Genomic DNA, 22,554 nt, shown 5'->3' with positions numbered 1-22,554 from the left:
AAGTGCCAAAGCCCACTGCAACAACATCGCTAAGAAGGCCTCAAGTGTTGTTAATCTAATCCTACGTTAGCTTCTGCTCTGGAAATCTCACACTACTTACCAGAGCTTACAAAACTTTCGCCAGACCCACCCTCGAATACAGCTCATCTGTTTGGAACCCATATCGCATCTCAGACATCAACACCCTTGAAAATGTTCAAAGAAGAGCCCTTCACTCCTCCACTCGAAACAGAATACCCTACGAAACTAGACTTACAATCCTGGGTCTTGAAAACTTAGAACTACGACGCCTTAAACATGATCTAAGTATTGCCCACAAGATCGTATGCTGCAATGTCCTGCCTGTCAAAGACTACTTCAGCTTCAACCACAAGAACACAAGAGCACACAACAGATTCAAGCTTAATATTAACCGCTCCAAACTTGACTGTAAAAAATATAACTTTAGTAATCGGGTTGTCGAAGCGTGGAACTCGTTACCGGACTCCGTAGTGTCATCCCCTAACCCCCAACATTTTACCCTTGACTATCCACGGTTGACCTCTCCAGATTCCTAAGAGGTCAGTAAGGGGTGTACATAAGCACACTAGAGTGCCTTCTGTCCCGTCCTATAGTCTCTGCTATATCTCGTATTTCTTCTCTATTATATCCTCTATAACAGTGGTTCTCAACCTTTCTAATGCCATGACCCCTTAATATTGACCGTCATGTTGTGACGACCCCCAACCATAAGTCCAGCACCAATTCTCCCCACAGATCTTTAAGCTGATTGGCAGGAAGGTCAGAGGGATACGCCCACCGTAAACACCTGATTGGTCAGATTGTAAACATATATTCCAAGGTGCCAGAATAGAAGCGTTAGTTCCTAATACAGTGATGGCAAACCTTTTTTCTCTTGGGTGCCGAAAGAGCGTGGGTATGTGCTATCGCACAAGCCCGAGTGCCCACACCCATAATTCAATGCCTGGGGAGGACAAAATCAGCATTCCCCGCTCCCCAGAGGCCCTCTGGAGGCCGGAAATGGACTGTTTCCCAACTTCTGGTGGGCCCAGTAGGCTCATTTTTTGCCCTCCTCAGCCTCCAAAGGTTTCCCTGGAGCCACGGGAGGGTAAAAACTCCCTCACCCACCCCCTTGGAGGCTCTTTGGAAGCCAAAAATGCCCTCCCAGAGCCTCTGGGCGAACCAAAAATCAGCTGGCCAGCACACACATGCACACTGGAGCTGAGTTAAGGCAACAGCTCACGTGCCAGCAGATATGGCTCCGTGTGCCACCAGTGGCACCCGTGCCATAGGTTCGCCATCACTGTCCTAACACCATGAAAAATTTGTCTTTTCCCAAGGTCTTAGGCGACCCCTGTGAAATGGTTGTTCAACCCCCAAAGGGCCCCCGACCCCCAGGGTTAAGAACCACTGCTCTATAACCTTCATTGTTTATTATTGTGTATTGAGGGGTCAGTAAATATTTTCCCCACCCTCTGTTTGACTCGTGCAGTATCCAGGTCCTCAATGGAAGGCAGGTTGGCAGTGTTTTTTCTGCAGTTCTGATTGTCCTCTGAAGTCTGTGTCCATCTTGTTGGGTTGCAGAACCAAACCAGAGAGTTATAGAGGTACAGATGACCGACTCAGTGATTCCTCTGTAGAACTGTACCAGCAGCTCCTTGGGCAGTTTGAGCTTCTTGAGTTGGCGCAGAAAGAACATTCTTTGTTGTGCTTTTTTTAATAACTTGGTGATCTGCAAGAGTAGGTTACTGAACTTGAACTCTGAGAAATGACTGTCCAACATATCTTTCACGCAACACTAATCCCTGTTTCTCATGTTGATTATGGAAGATTTCCTTTTGCCTGGAGTCATCGTAGCACTTGGCTGTTTATTTAGCTTCAGGTTGATTGAGAACTGGCGTGTTTGTTTAACATTTCTAACAACCATGCTCCATCTAAAAGCTCTTAAAACAGGAGACAGGCTTTAATTTGTGTGTGTGTGTGAAGAAAACTGGAATAATCCAAAACATCGACACGTTCTTTTCATTTTTTTTTAAAAAATGGGTGAGCAGTGTGGTCGGGCAGTAGGAAAAGCAAGTAGGATGCTTGGCTGCATAGCTAGAGGTATAACAAGCAGGAAGAGGGAGATTGTGATCCCCTTATATAGAGCGCTGGTGAGACCACATTTGGAATACTGTGTTCAGTTCTGGAGACCTCACCTACAAAAAGATATTGACAAAATTGAACGGGTCCAAAGACGGGCTACAAGAATGGTGGAAGGTCTTAAGCATAAAACGTATCAGGAAAGACTTAATGAACTCAATCTGTATAGTCTGGAGGACAGAAGGAAAAGAGGGGACATGATCGAAACATTTAAATATGTTAAAGGGTTAAATAAGGTTCAGGAGGGAAGTGTTTTTAATAGGAAAGTGAACACAAGAACAAGGGGACACAATCTGAAGTTAGTTGGGGGAAAGATCAAAAGCAACGTGAGGAAATATTATTTCACTGAAAGAGTAGTAGATCCTTGGAACAAACTTCCAGCAGACGTGGTTGGTAAATCCACAGTAACTGAATTTAAACATGCCTGGGATAAACATATATCCATCCTAAGATAAAACACAGGAAATAGTATAAGGGCAGACTAGATGGACCATGAGGTCTTTTTCTGCCGTCAGTCTTCTATGTTTCTATATATTTTATTAATTTTCAAAGAAACAAACACGACAAACATAACATACAACATTTAGTGGAGCTACAGTCGCTCCGCTCAAATTGGAAGTCATCATTGCAATTTTAAAAAAGAGAGAGAAAATAAGTATTTTGTTAACATCTATAGAATATGTAGAATGATCAATTTTAAAATAGTAAAAATCAACATATATAAAAGTTTATAAGAATCTGTATGAAAAAACTTTTTAAAAGGTTACATTTACATTATAAATAATCACCAACTAATACAATTTAACTACTAAATTCAAACATTCAAAATACAACATCCCATTTATTTCTTTTTCTTTGTTTCCCACCAAATATATACTATCTGCCAAATGTCATAAAATTCTGATTCTTCTTGATTATTTAATCTTCTCGTCATCATATTGAGCTCGACATGTTCTTTTCAAAGGTAGAAATGTTAATGACAGCCAAGCGGCAGGATGCAAGCGGGGTTAGGAACATCAGGTACATTCCAGCTTTTTTTTCAGGGATATTAAAAAGTATATAAAAAAACTAGTCCTTATTCTAACACATTTAATATGTATTTCTTGGCAGTTCTCCTGTGAATTTAAAAGCTATCTGGCAGGCAGGCATACGATATGTGCTTTTCAAAGCTTCCCAATGGTTCATTAAAGAAATAAATACCCTGTTGCATATGACAATTGTGTCACATTTATTATTCTTGCACCAAGGGCAAATACCATACTTGCATTTACTTGGGCTGCAGCTGCTTAACTTTTCTGGATTTCAAACCCGAGAATTAACACATTCCAAAAGAATGTGTTTTTCGTACTTCCATGTGCACCCACTCACCAGAAGCAGTGTCTATTTTAAGACAGGCTTACCGGAGAAATCGGATTGGCTTTTAGTCATTGGGAGTTTGCCTTATATCAGCTCCAGTGCTCATGTGCACACACGGCGAGCTGATTTTTGGTTTTCTGGAAATTTTGCCCGGTGTTGTGGTTAGCTCTGGCCCAGCTCCTGCCCCAAGGACTGTGGATGTGGGGGAGACATCCACATGCTGCAGGCCTGTTTTGCCCCCGGTGGAATCTGCTGATGAAGGCTCCTCTGACCAAGAAGACATGAGTGACAGGGAGGAGGAGAGTGTGGCAGACAGCTCAGAAGGAGATCAATTATCTAGCTCCTCCTTGGATTCAGAACAAGAGTTAATGATACAGCCACGCATGAGGAGAGAGATTATTATCAAAGAAAATGAGGCCACCTGTGGTTGGATGGGACTGTGGTCATTAGTGAGGCTGCTATAAAGAGCAGCCTGTGGGTTTGGCCATTGTGGAGGATTATCTGATCGTTGTGTTTCCTGACTGCTTTACTGACCTTGACCTTTTGTGTGCTGATTTTTCCCCGCTTTGAAACTAAACCAGAGCAAAGTGTGCTTCATTTTGTGAAAGAAGGACTGTGAATTGCCTCACAAATGCAAGATAAGTATCTCAGATCTGATAAGGGACTTGTACAAATTACCAGTTTGTTTGGAGACAAGTGCTCTTTGCTATACCAAAAGAGGGCTTAGTTTAAGTGAATTTTCATTATAAAGAACATTGTTTTGAATTTTCAAATGTGTGTGTCTGCAATTTGTACCTGTGAATTTTTGGGAGCAGTCTACCTGAGAGCCCGACAGAACACCCCTGCAATGCCTGGTGCTTTTTTGGGGTGGCGGGGCTGCGCACAAGGAATACTGGGAGCCAAGCTCTGGTGCACAGGGTAGAATTTGCTGGCTGGGCAGCTGCTTGCCCCACCCTCTGCTCCTTCTCTGGCTTAGATTAGCTAGCAGCAGGCATTTATTTATTTATTATTTATTTATTAATTAATTAGATTTGTATGCCGCCCCTCTCTGCAGACTCAGGGCGGCATACAGGGGGTCAGTCTGCATTGGCTGCCGATCAGTTTCCGGTCACAATTCAAAGTGTTGGTCATGACCTATAAAGCCCTTCATGGCATCGGGCCAGAATATCTCCAGGACCGCCTTCTGCCGCACGAATCCCAGCGACCGGTTAGATCCCACAGAGTCGGCCTTCTCCGGGTCCCGTCGACTAAACAGTCATCTGGCGGGACCCAGGGGAAGAGCCTTCTCTGTGGCGGCCCCTGGAACCAGCTCCTCCCGGAGATTAGAACTGCACCTACCCTCCTCGCCTTTCATAAGCTTCTTAAAACCCACCTTTGCTGCCAGGCATGGGGGAACTGAGACATCTCCCCTGGGCCTATACAGTTTATGCATGGTATGTTTGTGTGTATGTTTCTTTTAATAAGGTTTTTTTTAGTGACTTTTTAATTATTAGATTTGTTATGTATTGTACTATTATTGTTGTGAGCCGCCCCGAGTCTACGGAGAGGGGTGGCATACAAATTTAATAAATAATAAAAATAAATAATAATAATAATAATAATAATAATAATATGGTAGCTTCGGGCCAGCTGAGGTTGACGTTGCACTTCCACAATTCTTATTAAGCAAATGCCGAATGGAGCGATGCAGCGTGGCATGCCTGCAGGGGAGGGTTGTGCGCATATGGGTTGTTGCATTATGGGTACTGGCACGCCTGTGCACAATAGCACGCACTGCCATTTTTGGCACGCAGCAACAAAAAGGTTCACCATCACTGGTGTAGCGTCTTCTTCTAGGGAAGGGTGGTTGGATTAGATCAGGGGTAGGCAAAGTTGTCTCTTCCATGACATGTGGACTTCAACTCCCAGAATTCCTGAGCTAGCATGTTTGGCTCAGGAACTCTGGGAGTTGAAGTCCACAAGTCATAGAAGAGCCATCTTTGCCTACCCCTGAACTAGATGGCCTACACATTTCCTTCCAACTCTGTTTTTCTCTTATGTGTGCAGAGGATACAAGAGGAGTAACTGCTCCACTGGAAAGTCAAATGGCATCATAAGATTATGACACCCTTTAAAGAGTGTTGCAGCTAATGTTTTACGATAAATGTATTTTTACAATGACAATTTCTATCACTATTGTTGTATGTACACTGAGAGCCTGTTCACCAATTTCCTTGTGTGTCTAATCGTACTTGGCCAATAAAGAATTATACAGTGGTACCTCGAGATACGAGTTTAATTCGTTCCGGACCTGGGCTCTTAAGTCGAGCAGCTCTTATCTCGAACGACTTTTCCCCATAGGAATTAATGTAAATAATTTTAATTGGTTCCAGCCCTCAAAAAACTCACAAAGTTAGTCTAAATTATGCAAAAAGACATGTTTTTAATGAAGAAATGTACATGTACATATAAATGAATAATGAAGTTTCTTTCACTTAACTTGTAAACTTTCTTAAACTTTTAAATTGACATATGTACACAGTAGCCTAATCATCTGTTTTTGCCTTTTTGGCTGCACTTTCACTTGGAGCAGCTCTTTTTGTAAGAAGTTTATCCAATGACATCTGCTTTTGCCTGCTTTTCAAAATGTTGCGAAAGTGAGTCAACGAGGTGTCATTGAACAGTGCAGCTGAACGACTCGTGGCTACTTTCTCTGGGTGATTTTTTTCGATGTAACTAACAACGTTCTCCCATTGCGCTAGCATCGCTTTTATTTCACTGGTAGGAATGGCTTTCTGTGGTTCCTGTACCTCTTCCTCACTGCGGCTCATCTCTTGGGTCAGATCCGTCTGTTGCATCTCATGGAGCGCCTTCAGGTCCTCTGTAGAGAGCGGTTCTTCATGCTCTTCGACAAGCTCATTGATGTCACCCTCGTCTACCTCCAGACCCATACACTTACCGAGTGACACAATCTCCTCCAACGGGGTGTCAGTCTCGGTGACGTCCTCGGTCTCACCCTCGGGCTCAGCAGAGTCCCTTGGTGCAACAGCAGCAGGCCACAACTTCTTCCACGCCGAGTTCAAGTTTCGCCTTGACACTTCTTGCCAGGCGAGGTCAATGATGTTAAGGCAAGAAACGATGTTAAAATGATCCTTCCAAAACTCACGCAGTGTCAAGTTGGTGTTCTCTGTTACATCGAAACATCGGCGGAACAGATGCTTCGTGTACAGCCTCTTGAAGTTAGCTATGACCTGCTGATCCATTGGTTGCAGGATTGAAGTCGTGTTGGGTGGGAGAAAGACAACCTTTACAAACTGGAATTCTTCAAGGATGTCCTCTTGAAGAGCAGGTGGGTGGCCTGGAGCATTGTCGAGCAGCAGTAAGGCTTGTAGGGGGAGTTCATTAGTTAAAAGATATTCCTTCACCGTAGGACCAAAAACAAGATTTACCCAGTCCACAAAGAACTGCCTCGTTACCCTTGCCCTTGCATTGGAGCGCCACATGACATGGAGTCTTTCCTTTAGGATTTTGTGCGTCTTGAACGCGCGAGGATTCTCTGAATGGTACACGAGAAGTGGCTTTACTTTAAAGTCACCCGACGCGTTTGCACACAATGCAAGGGTTAGACGGTCCTTCATGGGCTTATGTCCTGGCAGGCTCTTTTCCTCGGCAGTAATGAAAGTCCTACGGGGCATTTTCTTCCAAAACAGCCCAGTCTCATCACAGTTAAATATCTGTTGAGAGACATAGCCTTCTTTTTCAACCAGGCTAGCAAAACGCATAACAAACTCCTCTGCTGCCTTGATGTCTGCACTCGCTGCCTCCCCATGCCTAACCACTGAGTGAATGCCACTTCTTTTTCTGAACCTGTCAAACCACCCATGACTTGCCTTGAACTCATCTGGATCTCCCGACAAGGATGGTTCATTGCTCTTTAGATCGGAGAATATCGCACGTGCCTTCTCGCTGATGACCGCTTCTGTTATTGTGTCTCCGGCCAGCTCCTTTTCTTTTATCCAAATTAACAATAACCTCTCCATCTCTTCATGAACAGACGTCCTAAGTTGGGAAATTATTGTCGCACCTTTTGCTGCTTTAACACCTTTAAGGATGTCCTTCTGCTTCAGGATTGTACAAATGGTGGACGTACTGCGTTGGAACTTCCTCGCAAGTTCTATGGATATCATCACCTTCTTCTTCTTCTCAGCGGCCTTTGCAGTACCGGACACCTTTTTTGGAGCCATGCGGAAGACAACCGGAAGCCAACTAGACCAGAAGTTCTGCTCCTATCCCGAATTTGCCTGCAAGCAGAAAAATTAAAATCAGCCAAGTAAGAAGCCAAGCGATCAAGAGAGGAATGGGTGAAAGAAGGGAATGAGGGAGGAAAGAAGGGAGGAAAGAAAGAAAGAAAGAAAGAAAGAAAGGAAGGAAGAAAGGGTGAAGGGACAGGAACAGAGGAAGGAAGCAAGGAAACCTATGAAAGGGGAGAGTAAGAGAGGAAGGACTGAAGGGAGGGAGGGAGGGAAGAAGGTAGGAAGGAGAAAGAAAAGAAGAAATAGAGGAAGGGAAGGTAAAAGAGAGAAAGAAAAAGAGCAAGAAAGAAAGCAAGCAAGAGAGAAAGAAAGAAAATGAAAGAGAAATAAAAATAGAGAGGGGGAATGAAAGAAATGGAAGGAGGGAAGGAAGGAGAGAAAGCAAGAGAAAGAAAGAAAGAAAGGCAACTTCAAAGAAAGGCTCACTGAGCATCTATCACTCTCTCTCTCTTTCTCTCACTCTCTCTTTCTCTCCCCCCTCTCCCTCTTTCCCTCTCTCTTTCTCTCTCTCCCTCTCTCTTTCTCTCCCCCTCTCTCCCCCTTTCCCTCTCTCTTTCTCTATCTCCCGCTCTGCCTGTCTCACCTTTGCCGAGAGCACTTTCGTCCTGTGCTCTCAGCAAGGGGGTTGCAGGAGAGACGTGGCCGGCGAAGGTGATATGTATTCAATGTCGGGGGCGCACGGGCGGTTGCGCGCGCTCCCTATCTCCCTGCCAGCCCACTCGGAATGTGAAATTCAAAACAGCGTTCGGATCCCCCCACCCCCAGCAGAAGCCAAGGACCCCCAGAGTGGGGCGGCAGGGGAGGCGACCGCCTCTCCACTCACCAAGTGCCGGGATATGAGCCGAGAAGAGCCGGGATACGAGCCGAGAAGAGCCGGGCTGGCTTGCTTTTCTTCCTTCCCGCGCTGATGCAGAGCCACTCGAACAAAGCGTCACGCCCCCCTGACGCTTTTGGCGGCAAAAGAGCCCAGCGTCGCTTCGGAAGCCGCCGAAAGCGTCAGAGGGGCGCGACGCTTTGTTCGAGTGGCTCTGCATCAGCGCGGGAAGGAAGAAAAGCAAGCCAGCCCGGCTCTTCTCGGCTCGTATCCCGGATTTGAGCTCGGGAGACGAACAAAAATGTCTCTCCTCTCCCAGCTCTTATCTCGAGTAGCTCGTAAATAGAGCAGCTCGTATGTTGGGGTTCCACTGTATTTATATTCCTATTCTATTCTGTGCTGGCATTTTGATTGCTAATACTGAATCAGTATCTCTAAATGTCAACACTCTTTTTTGCACAGCATTCTTTTCTATTCTTATTCTATTCTAAATTCTTATTCTGTTCCATTCTAAATACTTATTCTATTCCGTTCTATTCTAAATTCTTATTCTCTTCTAAATTCTATTCAATTCTTATTCTCTTCTCTTCTAAATTCTATTCCATTCCTATTCTCTTTTATTCTAAATTCTATTTTATTTCTCTTCTGTCTTTCTAAATTCTTATTCTATTCTAAATTCTATTCAATTCTTATTCTGTTCTATTCTAAATTCTTATTCTAAATTCTATTCAATTCTTATTCTATTCTAAATTCTATTCAATTCTTATTCTCTTCTATTCCATTCCTATTCTGTTTTATTCTAAATTCTATTTTATTTCTCTTCTGTCTTTCTAAATTCTTATTCTATTCTAAATTCTATTCAATTCTTATTCTGTTCTATTCTAAATTCTTATTCTAAATTATATTCAATTCTTATTCTATTCTAAATTCTATTCAATTCTTATTCTCTTCTATTCTATTCCTATTCTGTTTTATTCTAAATTCTATTTTATTTCTCTTCTGTCTTTCTAAATTCTTATTCTATTCTAAATTCTATTCAATTCTTATTCTGTTCTATTCTAAATTCTTATTCTAAATTCTATTCAATTCTTATTCTATTCTAAATTCTATTCAATTCTTATTCTCTTCTATTCTATTCCTATTCTGTTTTATTCTAAATTCTATTTTATTTCTCTTCTGTCTTTCTAAATTCTTATTCTATTCTAAATTCTATTCAATTCTTATTCTGTTCTATTCTAAATTCTTATTCTAAATTCTATTCAATTCTTATTCTCTTCTATTCTATTCCTATTCTGTTTTATTCTAAATTCTATTTTATTTCCATTCTGTCTTTCTAAATTCTTATTCTATTCTAAATCTATTCTAAATTCTTATTTTATTCTAAATTCTATTCAATTCTTATTCTGTTCTATTCTAAATTCTTATTCTATTCTATATTCTTATTTTATTCTAAATTCTATTCCATTCTAAATTCTAATCTATTCTAAATTCTTATTTTGTTCTAAATTCTAATTCTATTCTTATTCTGTTCTATTCTAAATTCTTATTTTATTCTAAATTCTATTCTATTCTTATTCTGTTCTATTCTAAATTCTATTCTATTCTAAATTCTACCGTATTCTAGTCTTAAATTGTGCAGTAAATCCACGCATGCCCATCCTTCACTGCTCAAAGCGAGGCGTATTAAGCCTTGCTCTGCGCACGCGCAGGGAAAAAAGCGGACGCGGCTTGAGAACGAAACAGAAAGAGGCGCCCGCGGCGCGCAGCTTTTCTCAAAGGGAACCCTCGTGACCTCTGACCCGAACACGCAACTCCCCTCTCCCTCCTCTTTGCCATGGCGGCGGGCGAGGAAACCTTACCCGGGCTGGCGGCGGCGTTGAGGAGCTTTGCAGAACGCGCCTCGGAGCCGACGATGCTCCCGGACGACGGGCTGGCGACGCTGAAGCAGGCTACCAGCCTCTTCCGGGTGGCGGCAATAAGGTCAGGACGGCGGCGAGGAGGGGTCACGTGGGGAGGCGCGCACGCGCGTCGGAGGCTGGGGAGGCAGGGGAGTGTCGTTGCGCTGAGGCTGATCTTGGGGGTCGCTTCCAACCGTGGCCACTTTAAGACCTGTGGACTTCAACTCCCAGAATTCCTCAGAATTCCTGAGGAATTCTGGGAGTTGAAGTCCACAGGTCTTAAAGTGGCTACGCAATAGTGGCTTCGTAGGCATTGAGGTCCCCTCATGGACCAGGAATATTTATTTATTTTTCTGGTTTGAAGATAATTCATTGGGGAATGCTAGGGGTGGAAAGGGCCTTCGAGGTCATCTAGTCTAGTGTAGTCTTTTTCAACCTTAAGGGTCATTGGTGCTCTCTGAGCTTGCTTGTGGGGTTTTTTTTGTAGACGTTTCATTATCCCAACTAGGTAACACCATCAGTTGATATTATTATTATTATTATTATTATTATTATTATTATTATTATTATTATTATTATCATCATTATCATCATTATTATCATCATCATCATTATAGAAAATAATAATTTTCTGCAGAAAAAAACTATTGCTGCCAGCCTGCCTTCCACTGTGGACCTGTGTACTGTACGTACGAGTCAAAAAGAGGGCTGTGAAAGTATTTACTGACCCCTCGCATCCTGGACATAAACTGTTTCAACTCCTACCCTCAAAAGGTGGCTACAGAGCACTGCACACCAAGACAACTAGACACAAAAACATTTTTTCCCAAATACCATCACTCTGCTAAACAAATAATTCCGTCAACACTGTCAAATTATTTATTAAGTCTGCACTACTATTACCACTAGGTTTTTTCTCAGCATTCCTATCTCCCATCACCTCCCACTTATCACTGTATGACTGTAACTTGCTGCTTGTATCTTTAAGATTTTTATTAATATTGATCGTTTCCTGGTTGCTTATTTGATCCCATGACAATCATTAAATGTTGTACCTCATGATTCTTGACAAATGCATATTTTCTTTTATGTACACTGAGAGCACATGCACCAAAGATAAATTCCTTGTGTGATCTTATTCCTTGGCCAATAAAGAATTCTATTCTATTCTACTCTACTCTACTCTACTCTACTCTACTAACACAAAAAACATAACACAATATGTACAAACATATACATTAGGAAACTTAGTTCCTGTCAATGTTACAGTTGCCGATCGGTTCATTCAAAAACCATGCACATATATTCATACAGCTATTCAATACAAATATTAATACATTGATCTAATTACATTTTATTATCTGCTCTTCTATACATACACATTTGATTTCTGTTCCCTTTTTTTTGTTTTATTTATTTACATCTACAGTATATACTGTATACAGCCAGTTAACAGTTGCACCTTCTATGCTTTATTTTCCTTATTCATACACTCTGTTCCAGTTGATGTTTTGATCAGTGCAAATTAGCATTTAGCAATAATAATAATAATAATAATAATAATAATAATAATAATAATAATATTGCTTCACAGTGTTTACAGCCCTCTTTAAGCGGTTTACAGAGTGTAAGCATATTGCTCCCAACAATCTGGGTTCTCATTTCACCCACCTTGGAAGGATGGAAGGCTGAGTCAACCTTGAAATTATGCAACAGACCAAGGAATATAAATCCTTCCATTCCCCACCGTCTCGTCAGAGTTGAAGAAGCTGTTTGGATGGGAAGTGATACGTCTTCAAGGGAAAACAACAAAAAAGTCCAGTTGTTTCCTGAAAAAGCACCTTTGGGGCAACCATGACCTCAATGACTGAGAATCTCTGCAGACTTTTAAAATAGAATTAGAATAATAGATTTCTTTGTTAGGCAAGTGTGATTGGACCCACAAGGAATTTGTCTTTGGTGTATATGCTCTCAGTGTACATAAGGGGAATAAAATTCATTCATCAAGAATAAAAAGATTACTGATAGTCAAGATTGCTTATGAGCTATCAAATTGTACTAGAAAACAAGTAAAAACAATATAAATTGAAAGATACATGCATATGGTTATAGTAATAAATGGGAAGAGATAGATACTATTAAGGAAGAGAAGAATAACAATAATACAGCCTTAGTAAATTATTTGACAGTATTGTGGGAATCAGTTGTTAAGCAACTAATAGCATTAGGGGGGAAAGGGTTGTTGTGTCTACTTGTTCTGGTTTATTTTATTTTATTTATTTTATTTATTTGTCAAACAAGTATAGTATTATAGTACATATTAACTTAACATAACATAAGTAGAACGTAGTAATAGAAAGGATAATAAGACAGTAGGACAGAGACATTAGGCACAAAAGTGCACTTATGCACGCCCCTTACAGACCTCTTAGAAAAGGGGAGAGGTCGATTGTAGATAATGTAAGGTTAAAGATTTTGGGGTTGGGGGAAGCAACAACCGAGTCCGGTATTGAATTCCAGGCGGTGACCACTTTATTGCTGAAATCGTATTTTCTGCAGTCAAGTTTGGAGCGATTTACATTCATTCTGTATCTATTACATGCTCTTGTGTTGTTGTTGTTAAAGGTGAAGCAGTCACTGACAGGGAGTACATTATGATGTATGATTTTATGAACAACAGTTAAATCAGTTCGGGAGACCGACCTAGTTGTAAATTTTCTAGATGTAGTATTTGAAGTCTGGAGGAGTAGGGTAATTTGTTACGTGAGGAGGAGTGAAGGACTCTTCTTGTGAAGTAAGGTTCAGGAGGGAAGTGTTTTTAATAGGAAAGTGAACACAAGAACAAGGGGACACAATCTGAAGTTAGTTGGGGGAAAGATCAAGAGCAACATGAGAAAATATTATTTTACTGAAAGAGTAGTAGATCCTTGGAACAAACTTCCAGCAGACGTGGTTGGTAAATCCACAGTCACTGAATTTAAACATGCCTGGGATAAACATATATCCATCCTAAGATAAAAATACAGGAAATAGTATAAGGGCAGACTAGATGGACCATGAGGTCTTCTTCTGCCGTCAGACTTCTATGTGAGCAGGAGGGAGATGGGGCAGACACCTCCTGCTCACTCTGCCACCCAAAAATGGACGGTGAGGAGGCCTTAATTTTTGGCCATCAGAATGTTGTTGGAGGCCAGGGAGGCCAAAAACGGGCTACATGGCCATTGCGTGCGACACGTTTTGATATTTCCAAGCCAGCCCTATGGGCCAGATTTAAGCACTGGAACCAGCCTGCGGACCTTGAGTTTGAAACCCTTGTTACAGAGGTTTATTATTTATTTTATTTTATTTCATTTCATTTCATTTCATTTCATTTCATTTCATTTCATTTCATTTTATTTTATTTTATTTTATTTTATTTTATTTTTTATTTTATTTTATTTTATTTTATTTTATTTTATTTTATTTTATTTATTTTATTGATTTATTGATTTGATTTGATTTGATTTGATTTGTATGCCGCCCCTCTCCGAAGACTCGGGCCGGCTAACAACAATAAAGAAGACAATGTAACAAATCTAATATTAAAAAATAAAGTAAACCTCAACGCTTCAACACTCCGTGGCTTGCATTGGCTGCCGATCAGTTTCCGGTCACAATTCAAAGTGTTGGTCATGACCTTTAAAGCCCTACATGGCATTGGACCAGATTACCTCCGGAACTGCCTGCTACCGCACGAATCCCAGCGACCGATAAGGTCCCACAGAGTTGGCCTTCTCCGGGTCCCGTCGACTAAACAATGTCGTTTGGCGGGCCCCAGGGGAAGAGCCTTCTCTGTGGCGGCCCTGGCCCTCTGGAACCAACTCCCCCCGGAGATTAGAACTGCCCCCACCCTCCCTACTCAAGACTCACTTATACCGCCAGGCATGGGGGAGTTGAGATATTCCTTCCCCCTAGGCCATTACAAGTTATGCATGGTATGTTTGCGTGTACGTTTGGTTTTACAATAGGGGTTTTTAGTTGTTTTTATTATTGGATTGTTACATGTTGTTTTATCATTGTTGTTAGCCGCCCCGAGTCTAGGGAGAGGAGCGGCATACAAATCCAATAAAATAGAAATAGAAATAGAAAAATAACTGTATAGTCTGGAGGACAGAAGGAAAAGGGGGGACATGATCGAAACATTTAAATACGTCAAAGGGTGAAATAAGTTTCAGGAGGGAAGTGTTTTTAATAGGAAAGTGAACACAAGAACAAGGGGGCAGAATCTGAAGTTACTTGGGGGAAAGATCAGAAGCAATGGGAGAAAATATTATTTGACTGAAAGAGTAGTAGTAGATCCTTGGAGCAAACTTCCAGCAGATGTGGTTGTTAAATCCACAGTGAATGAATTTAAACATGCCTAGGCCATTACAAGTTATGCATGGTATGTTTGTGTGTATGTTTGGTTTTGCAATAAGGGTTTTTAGTTGTTTTTATTATTGGATTGTTACATGTTGTTTTATCATTGTTGTTAGCCGCCCCGAGTCTACGGAGAGGGGTGGCCTACAAATCCAATAAATAATAATAATAATAATAATAATAATAATAATAATAATAATAATAATAATGCAATGACTTCACTTCGTGTTTGTTTTTCATTTCAGGGAAACAGCGACTGAAAGTTTGTTCCGAGATCTCCTGCAGATTTTGAAAAAAGTCGCAGATGAAATTGACATGACCTGCCAGGACGCCAGGACGTTGGCGCATCTAGATTCGCGGTTGCAACTGCTATCGGAATGTTTTAGATGCCTTCGGAATGCTTGTGCGCAGTGTGGAAATAGCCAAAATGCTATGAGGTATAGTTTTGGCTCCTGTGAGTGGGGCCTATACATGCATAGCTTTATTTGAAACATAGAAACATAGAAACATAGAAGACTGACGGCAGAAAAAGACCTCATGGTCCATCTAGTCTGCCCTTATACTCTTTCCTGTATTTTATCTTACAATGGATATATGCTTATCCCAGGCATGTTTAAATTCAGTTACTGTGGATTTACCAACCACGTCTGCTGGAAGTTTGTTCCAAGCATCTACTACTCTTTCAGTACAATAATATTTTCTCATGTTGCTTTTGATCTTTCCCCCAACTAACTTCAGATTGTGTCCCCTTGTTCTTGTGTTCACTTTCCTATTAAAAACACTTCCCTCCTGAACCTTATTTAACCCTTTAACATATTTAAATGTTTCGATCATGTCCCCCCTTTTCCTTCTGTCCTCCAGACTATACAGATTGAGTTCATGAAGTCTTTTCCTGATACGTTTTATGCTTAAGACCTCCCATCGTTCTTGTAGCCCGTCTTTGGACCCGTTCAATTTTGTCAATATCTTTTTGTAGGTGAGGTCTCCAGAACTGAACACAGTATTCCAAATTTGAATGATTAAATTCCATCGTTTGTTCATATTTTTGAGTTTTTATCGGATTTAACTTGGGAAGCTTACTCTCTTTGAAACCCAGCTCTCACTTTGTTAATTCATTTCATCTTTTGTCTGCTCTCAGCATATTAATAGGAGATGATTTGTCTCTGGCATTGGAATGAAATCTTGTGAGTGAGTGAATTCATAGGTCAGGCTAACTGACCTTTGCATAATATTGTGTTTGTTTGACTCTATTCAAAGGTATTAGATTAGACTCATTTTGCAATTTTGCTTCTCCCCCTGCTTTTTGGGTGGTAGGCGGCTATTTTCTTCTCTTATGCTGCCTGAGTATGTTGTACAGTAGAACTATTCAGAGATGGAAGTTCAGTGAACTCTTCATAATTTTGTACTATTTTTATAGTACCTTGTGGTTGGCTCTGGCCCAGCTCCTGCCCCAGGGAATGTGGAGGTGGAGGCAGGGGAAACGTCAACCTGTCCTAGGCCTGTTTTGTTGCCGGCAGAGTCAGGTAGTTCAGTTTTCTTGGACGAAGAAGAAGGTGGGGGTGACTTGGAAGAGGGGGGCTTGGCACACAGCCCAGGAAGCCAATCTCCATTATCTTCGGTCGATTCGGATGACGAAGTGTTAGACCCACGCAGGCGCAGAGTTATGCATCGAAGAGACCAAGTAAGGACATATTACAGGAGATAAGAGAGGCCACCTGTGTTTGGGTGGGGCTCCAGTAATTAGAGCTGCTGCTATAAATAGCAGCGTGCTAGTTTGGCCGTTGTGGAAGATTATCTGATCGCAGTTCTTCAGGATCGTGCCTCGCTGTGTCTGAACTTTGTGGATTTTTCACGCCTTTAACACCAAAGCAGAGTAAAGTGTGTGTGTGTTTCACTTCGTGGGAAGAACGAGGGCTGTGACGTTTCTTCACAGCTACTAGCTAAGTACTTAAGGACTGATTAAGGGACTTGTACAGCCAACAAGGTTGTTTTGGGGACGAGTGCTCTTTGCAATACAAAAAGGGTGCTTTGTTTCTTTTGAATTTTGTGATAAAGGACATTGTTTTGAATTTTCAAACATGTGTGTGTCTGAAATTTGTATCCGTGAATTTTTGGGAGGCTTCTACCAGAGAGCCTGGCAGAACACTTGGTATCTATGAACCACCAAATACAGTGGTAACCTAAGAACGCCTCTACTTAAGAACTTTTCTAGACAAGAACCGGGTGTTCAAGATTTTTTTTGCCTCTTCTTAAGAACCATTTTCTACTTAAGAACCTGAGCCCGGAAAAATTTCCCAGGAAAATTGAGAGCGGCACGAAGGCCCGGCCAGTTTCCTGCCATTCCCCCCAGGTTTCTCTCTCTGGTGCAATGTATGGGAGGCAGCCTCGCGCCGGGTGTATGGGAGGCGCATGCTCCTCCTCGCCGCGTTCAGAGTCCTTTTTTTAAAAAAAGCCTTAAAGTTTAGGAATTTTTTTTTATTGCCCTCACTTCATCTTCTTCCTTCGGCAATCTGAAATTAGTTGGGGGAAAGTTCAAAAGCAACATGAGAAAATATTTTTTTTACTGTAAGAGTAGTAGATGCTTGGAACAAACTTCCTGCAGACATGGTTGGTAAATCCAAAGTAACTGAATTTAAACATGCCTGGGATAAACATATATCCATCCTAAGATAAAATACAGGAAATATTATAAGGGCCATGGACCATGAGGTCTTTTTCTGCCGTTAGTCTTCTATGTTTCTATGTTTCTAATACTCATTTTCACAGAGTTGAATGAATCTGGCCATTGGTGAAAGATGAAATGGCCTGAGTGCCGAGAACTGGTTAGGATCTCCAAACCAACCTCAGGCTGCACCCTAACAAAAAAGAGTGGCTTTGGGTTTGGAGACCATTAGCAACCAGACATGGTTCTTCTTTAGTTCTGAGTGGATCTCGCTCCCATATTCAGAGCTTGCTTGCAATCTGGTGTTTTTCCTGGTCTCATTGTTCCTGCTGGGACAGAGGGAAGAATCCATAGCCAATTAATCATTGGCGCCATTATGTTTTGTATGCCAGTTGCATCCCTTGGTTGAAAGGTGTAAATTGCAGTCATTTGAATCCTTGTCATAGAAACATAGAAACATAGAAGACTGACGGCAGAAAAAGACCTCATGGTCCATCTAGTCTGCCCTTATACTATTTCCTGTATTTTATCTTAGGATGGACATATGTTTATCCCAGGCATGTTTAAATTCAGTTACTGTGGATTTATCTACCACGTCTGCTGGAAGTTTGTTCCAAGGATCTACTACTCTTTCAGTAAAATAATATTTCCTCACGTTGCTTTTGATCTTTCCCCCAACTAACTTCAGATTGTGTCCCCTTGTTCTTGTGTTCACTTTCCTATTAAAAACACTTCCCTCCTGGTCCTTATTTAACCCTTTAACATATTAAAATGTTTCGATCATGTCCCCCCTTTTCCTTCTGTCCTCCAGACTCTACAGATTGAGCTCATGAAGTCTTTCCTGATACGTTTTATGCTTAAGACCTTCCACCATTCTTGTAGCCCGTCTTTGGACCCGTTCAGTTTTGTCAATATCTTTTTGTAGGTGAGGTCTCCAGAACTGAACACAGTATTCCAAATCATCTCATGGTTGGACTGTTGCAGTTTCGTCTATCTGGGGCTGCCCTGAAAGACCATCCCAAGGGTTAAATTGCTTCTCTGTGGAGCTGCCTGGGTGGATTTTAAGAGTCCAAGCTCAGCACCAATTTGCTGTACAGCTGTGCTAAAGAGATAGCCTCAATTCTGGATGCTGGCAAACCCACCTGATCCAGGAAGCTGACAGGGTGATCATATAACACAGGCCATTAGCATTAAGATTTAATAGGCTTGTTGAGAAGATAATTGAGGCTCATTTTCCTCATTTACCTTAATTCCATTTTTTTCCTGCCAACATCTTGATGCCACCACAAAGGTTAACAGTAGCAAAGAATTGCTTTGCTCTGTGTTTTCTGTTGGTTATAGAGTGTATGTATGTATGTATGTATGTATGTATGTATGTATGTATGTATGTATGCATGCATTTATTTGTTGGTTGGTTGGTTGATTTATTTGTTTGTTTGTTTGTTGGTTGGTTGGTTGGCTGATTTATTTATTTATTTATTTATTTATTTACTTACTTACTTACTTACTTACTTACTTACTTACTTACTTACTTACTTACTTACTTACTTACTTACTTACTTACTTATTTGATTTGTATGCCGCCCCTCTCCGTAGACTCGTGGCGGCTCACAACAGCAATAAAACAATTCATGACAAATCTAATAATTTAAAAACATTTTAAAAACCCTGTTATTAAGCAGACATACATACAAACATACCATACATAAATTGTATAGGACCAGTGGAGATACAGTGATCTCTCGGTTAGCGCGGGGGTTACGTTCCAAGACCTCCCGCGCTAACCGATTTCCGCGTTATACTGGATGCGGAAGTAAAAACCACCATCTGCGCATGTGCGCCATTTTTTTCATGGCCGCACATGCGCAGATGGTGGAGTTTGCGTGTGGGCGGCGGGGAAGACCAAGGGAAGGTTCCTTCAGCCGCCCAACAGCTGATCTGCTCCGCAGCGCGGAAGCAGCGAGGAGCCGAAGATGGGGTAAAGGCAAAGGGGAAACCCCATCTTCGGCTCCTCGCTGCTGCCGCGCTGCGGAGCGGATCAGGTGTTGGGCGGCTGAAGGAACCTTCCCTTGGTCTTCCCGCCGCCCAGGCAAAGGGGAAACCCCAAGATCGCTTGCCGCTTGCCGCTTTGCAGCTTGGAGCCTTGCTTCGCCTCCTTCGCTGCAATAGGCAAGCGGCAAGCGATCTTGAGAAAGAGAGAGAAAGGAGGGCGACTTGCCAGTCCACGCCCCCCTGGATGAACAGCCTCGCATGGCCCCAGCGCCGGGCTCCGCTGTTGCCTCCGCCCCCATTCGGCTCTGCAGCTGAGAGGCCTTCCCGGCAGAGCCCTCCCCAACAGCTCCCGCCGCCAGCGCAAAAAAGAAAAGAAAAAAAAATCCCCAAAAGAGGCAGGCACAAAGCGGGGGCACAAGGGGAGCTGCCCGGCAGAGGTTGCTTTTTTTCTTCTCGTGGGCAAGTGGAGGGGGGGAGAGAGAAGGGAGGAAGAGAGTGTGAGAGAGGAAGAAAGAGAGAGAGAAATGATAGAAAAAAGGGGAGAAAAAAGAGAAATGAGAAAATGATTGAAGCATAGTGACAGGAAAGAAAGAGAAAGAGACAGAGAAGTGACTCTTGGTGATGACGTATGACGTCATCGGGTGGGAAAAACCGTGGTATAGCAAAAAAACCGTGGAATATTTTTTAATTAATATTTTGTGAAAAACCGTGTTGTAGCGTTTCGCACTAATCGAGACCGTGCTAATCGAGGGATCACTGTATCTCAATTCCCCCATGCCTGGCGGCAAAGGTGGGTTTTATGGAGTTTATGAAAGGCAAGGAGGGTGGGGGCAGTTCTAATTTCCGGGGGGAGCTGGTTCCAGAGAGTCGGGGCCGCCACAGGGAAGGCTCTTCCCCTGGGTCCCGCCAAACGACATTGTTTAGTCGACGGGACCCGGAGAAGGCCCACTCTGTTGGACCTAATCGGTCGCTGGGATTCGTGCGGCAGAAGGCGGTCCCGGATATATTCTGGTCCGGTGCCATGAAGGGCTTTATAGGTCATAACCAACACTTTGAATTGTGTTCCGTCTAGAAGCCCACTTCTGTATATATGTATATATGTACACTGCTCAAAAAAATAAAGGGAACGCTTAAACAACACAACTCCAAGTAAATCAAACTTCTGTGAAATCAAACTGTCCACTTAGGAAGCAACACTGATTGACTGATCAATTTCACCTGCTGTTGTGTACATTCAACTTTGTACAGAACAAAGTATTCAATGAGAATATTTCATTCATTCAGATTTAGGAGTGTTCCCTTTATTTTTTTTGAGAAATGTATACAGTATTTGGGTTTTGTAGGACTTTTATGATGTTGATAGAATAATGTTGCGTATAACGTGGATTTCTCCATTTGTAAATTGACCTTTTTTTGTTTTTAATAATAGGAGCCTGGGTCTCATTGATGCCTCTATCCATGTGATTCAGTTGTTACAGAAATTAGAAAGTGATTTGGAATCACACCTGATAGGTAAGTATTGTGCAACTGCTGTTATTTTATTTTATTTATTTTTGATCTTTATATATCTCATGTCGTGACTGTTTACTTTCTGGGTTTCATACATCCATACTATAGTCTTAACAATATTTTTCTTAATAAATACAATTCGTTATCATTTCACTTTTGATGCAGAGTTTCTACTATCATCCTTCCATTTCTAAATTTTCCAGCCCGTTTCTCACATTTTTTTTCCATCTTAATATCCCTTTTAGTCTTTTCCCCATCTGATTTTATCTTTATTTTAATTCTTTTTTCTTTCTCCCTTTTCTCCCTATTATTCTCCTTTCATTCTAAAAGTCGAAGACATAGTCTTTCTCCACTTTACACATATCTAGTATTAATATATCTTACTTTGTGTCTTTCCTAAACAATAATCAAAAATGGTTATTACATCTTTTTTCATATTTTACTCTTTAATACAAGCTGGCTTTGACTTTTTAAGAGTTCTAAAACATTTCTAACAATCATTCAAAACTAGTTTTTAATCTCTTATTCCATACACAAAAGCATTTTTCAAAGTTACCAATTTTCAATATTTTAATTAATCAGAGTTCTTATGGGACTGTCTATATTCCAGTGACTGGTCAGATGCCACAGAGTCATCCTTCTCTAGGTCCCGTCAGCCAAGCAGTGCTGACTGGCAGGGCCAAGGGGAAGGGCCTTCTTTGTGGCAGCTCCGGCCCTCTGGAATCAACTCCTTCCAGAGATTCACGCTGCCCCCACCCTCCTGGCCTTTCTAAAGGCTTTAAAAACACGCCTTTGCCAGCAGGCTTGGTGGGGCTGTTGAGTGTGAACACTCTTCTCCAGCTATTAGTACAGTAATACCTCGTCTTATGAACTTAATTGGTTCCCGGAGAAGGTTCGTAAGGTGAAAAGTTCGTAAGATGAAACATTGTTTCCCATAGGAAACAATGTAAAATGAATTAATGCGTGCAAGGAAAAAAACCGCAAGAAACCACCGCTGCCTGGCTGTCACCTTTTGAAACAGCCAGGCGCTTCTCAGCGTTCTCCACGTTTCGGCCGGCCAGGAAGGACGTCTTCGTGATGTCAAAGCTCCGCCCATGGAATTCCCTATTGGGATTCCCCACCTCCTTTCCAGCCTCCCGACCCGCCCGACAGCTCTGCAGCTCTTTTGAAAAGCTAACAGCCAGGCGGCGGGGCTTCTCAGCGTCCTCCTGAACCCAAACGCCGACCCTGAACTTTTGCTGAACTTCCGGGTTCGGCGTTCGGGAGAACGGCAAGAAGCCCCCTGGCTGTTTCAAAAAGCGACAGCTGGGTGGCGGGGCTTCTCGGCGGCCTCCCGAATGCTGAACCCGGAAGTTCTGCAAAAGTTCGGGTTTGGCGTTCGGGTTCGGGAGGACGCCGAGAAGCCCCCCGGCTGTTTCAAAAAGCGACAGCCGGGCGGCGGGGCTTCTCGGCGGCCACCCGAACCCGAACTTTTGCCGAACTTCTGGGTTC

The 22,554-nt window shown here is 42.1% G+C and overlaps 2 protein-coding genes across 2 annotated transcripts in view; one reads left to right on the top strand and one right to left on the bottom strand.

The window, feature by feature from the left end:
- Positions 1 to 5,900: 5,900 nt before the first annotated feature.
- LOC139169305 (tigger transposable element-derived protein 1-like) lies at positions 5,901 to 10,575 on the bottom strand. Its single transcript, XM_070755260.1, has 2 exons — positions 10,464 to 10,575; positions 5,901 to 7,778 (listed from the first exon to the last, which is right to left on the bottom strand). The coding sequence occupies exon 2, from the start codon at positions 7,719 to 7,721 to the stop codon at positions 6,024 to 6,026; it is 1,698 nt and encodes a 565-aa protein (XP_070611361.1). The 5' UTR covers positions 7,722 to 7,778; positions 10,464 to 10,575; the 3' UTR covers positions 5,901 to 6,023.
- Positions 10,304 to 22,554, top strand: part of ATXN10 (ataxin 10) — a 102,167-nt gene continuing 89,916 nt past the window's right edge. The window contains exons 1-3 of the mRNA XM_070755262.1: positions 10,304 to 10,584; positions 15,146 to 15,337; positions 20,984 to 21,066. Of these exons, the coding sequence (XP_070611363.1) occupies positions 10,439 to 10,584; positions 15,146 to 15,337; positions 20,984 to 21,066 (421 nt within the window). The 5' untranslated portion in view covers positions 10,304 to 10,438. The remainder of the gene's footprint in view (positions 10,585 to 15,145; positions 15,338 to 20,983; positions 21,067 to 22,554) is intronic.

This window comes from Erythrolamprus reginae, chromosome 6, assembly GCF_031021105.1.
Source record: "Erythrolamprus reginae isolate rEryReg1 chromosome 6, rEryReg1.hap1, whole genome shotgun sequence".
In the NCBI taxonomy this organism is placed as follows: domain Eukaryota; kingdom Metazoa; phylum Chordata; class Lepidosauria; order Squamata; family Dipsadidae; genus Erythrolamprus; species Erythrolamprus reginae.
The sequence above is the reverse complement of the archived record's forward strand: the minus strand, read 5'-3'. Positions and strand labels throughout refer to the sequence as shown.

Bases quoted from the DNA above. Each gene is read 5' to 3' on its own strand.
- LOC139169305 (XM_070755260.1), bottom strand. From the start codon at position 7,721: ATGGCTCCAAAAAAGGTGTCCGGTACTGCAAAGGCCGCTGAGAAGAAG.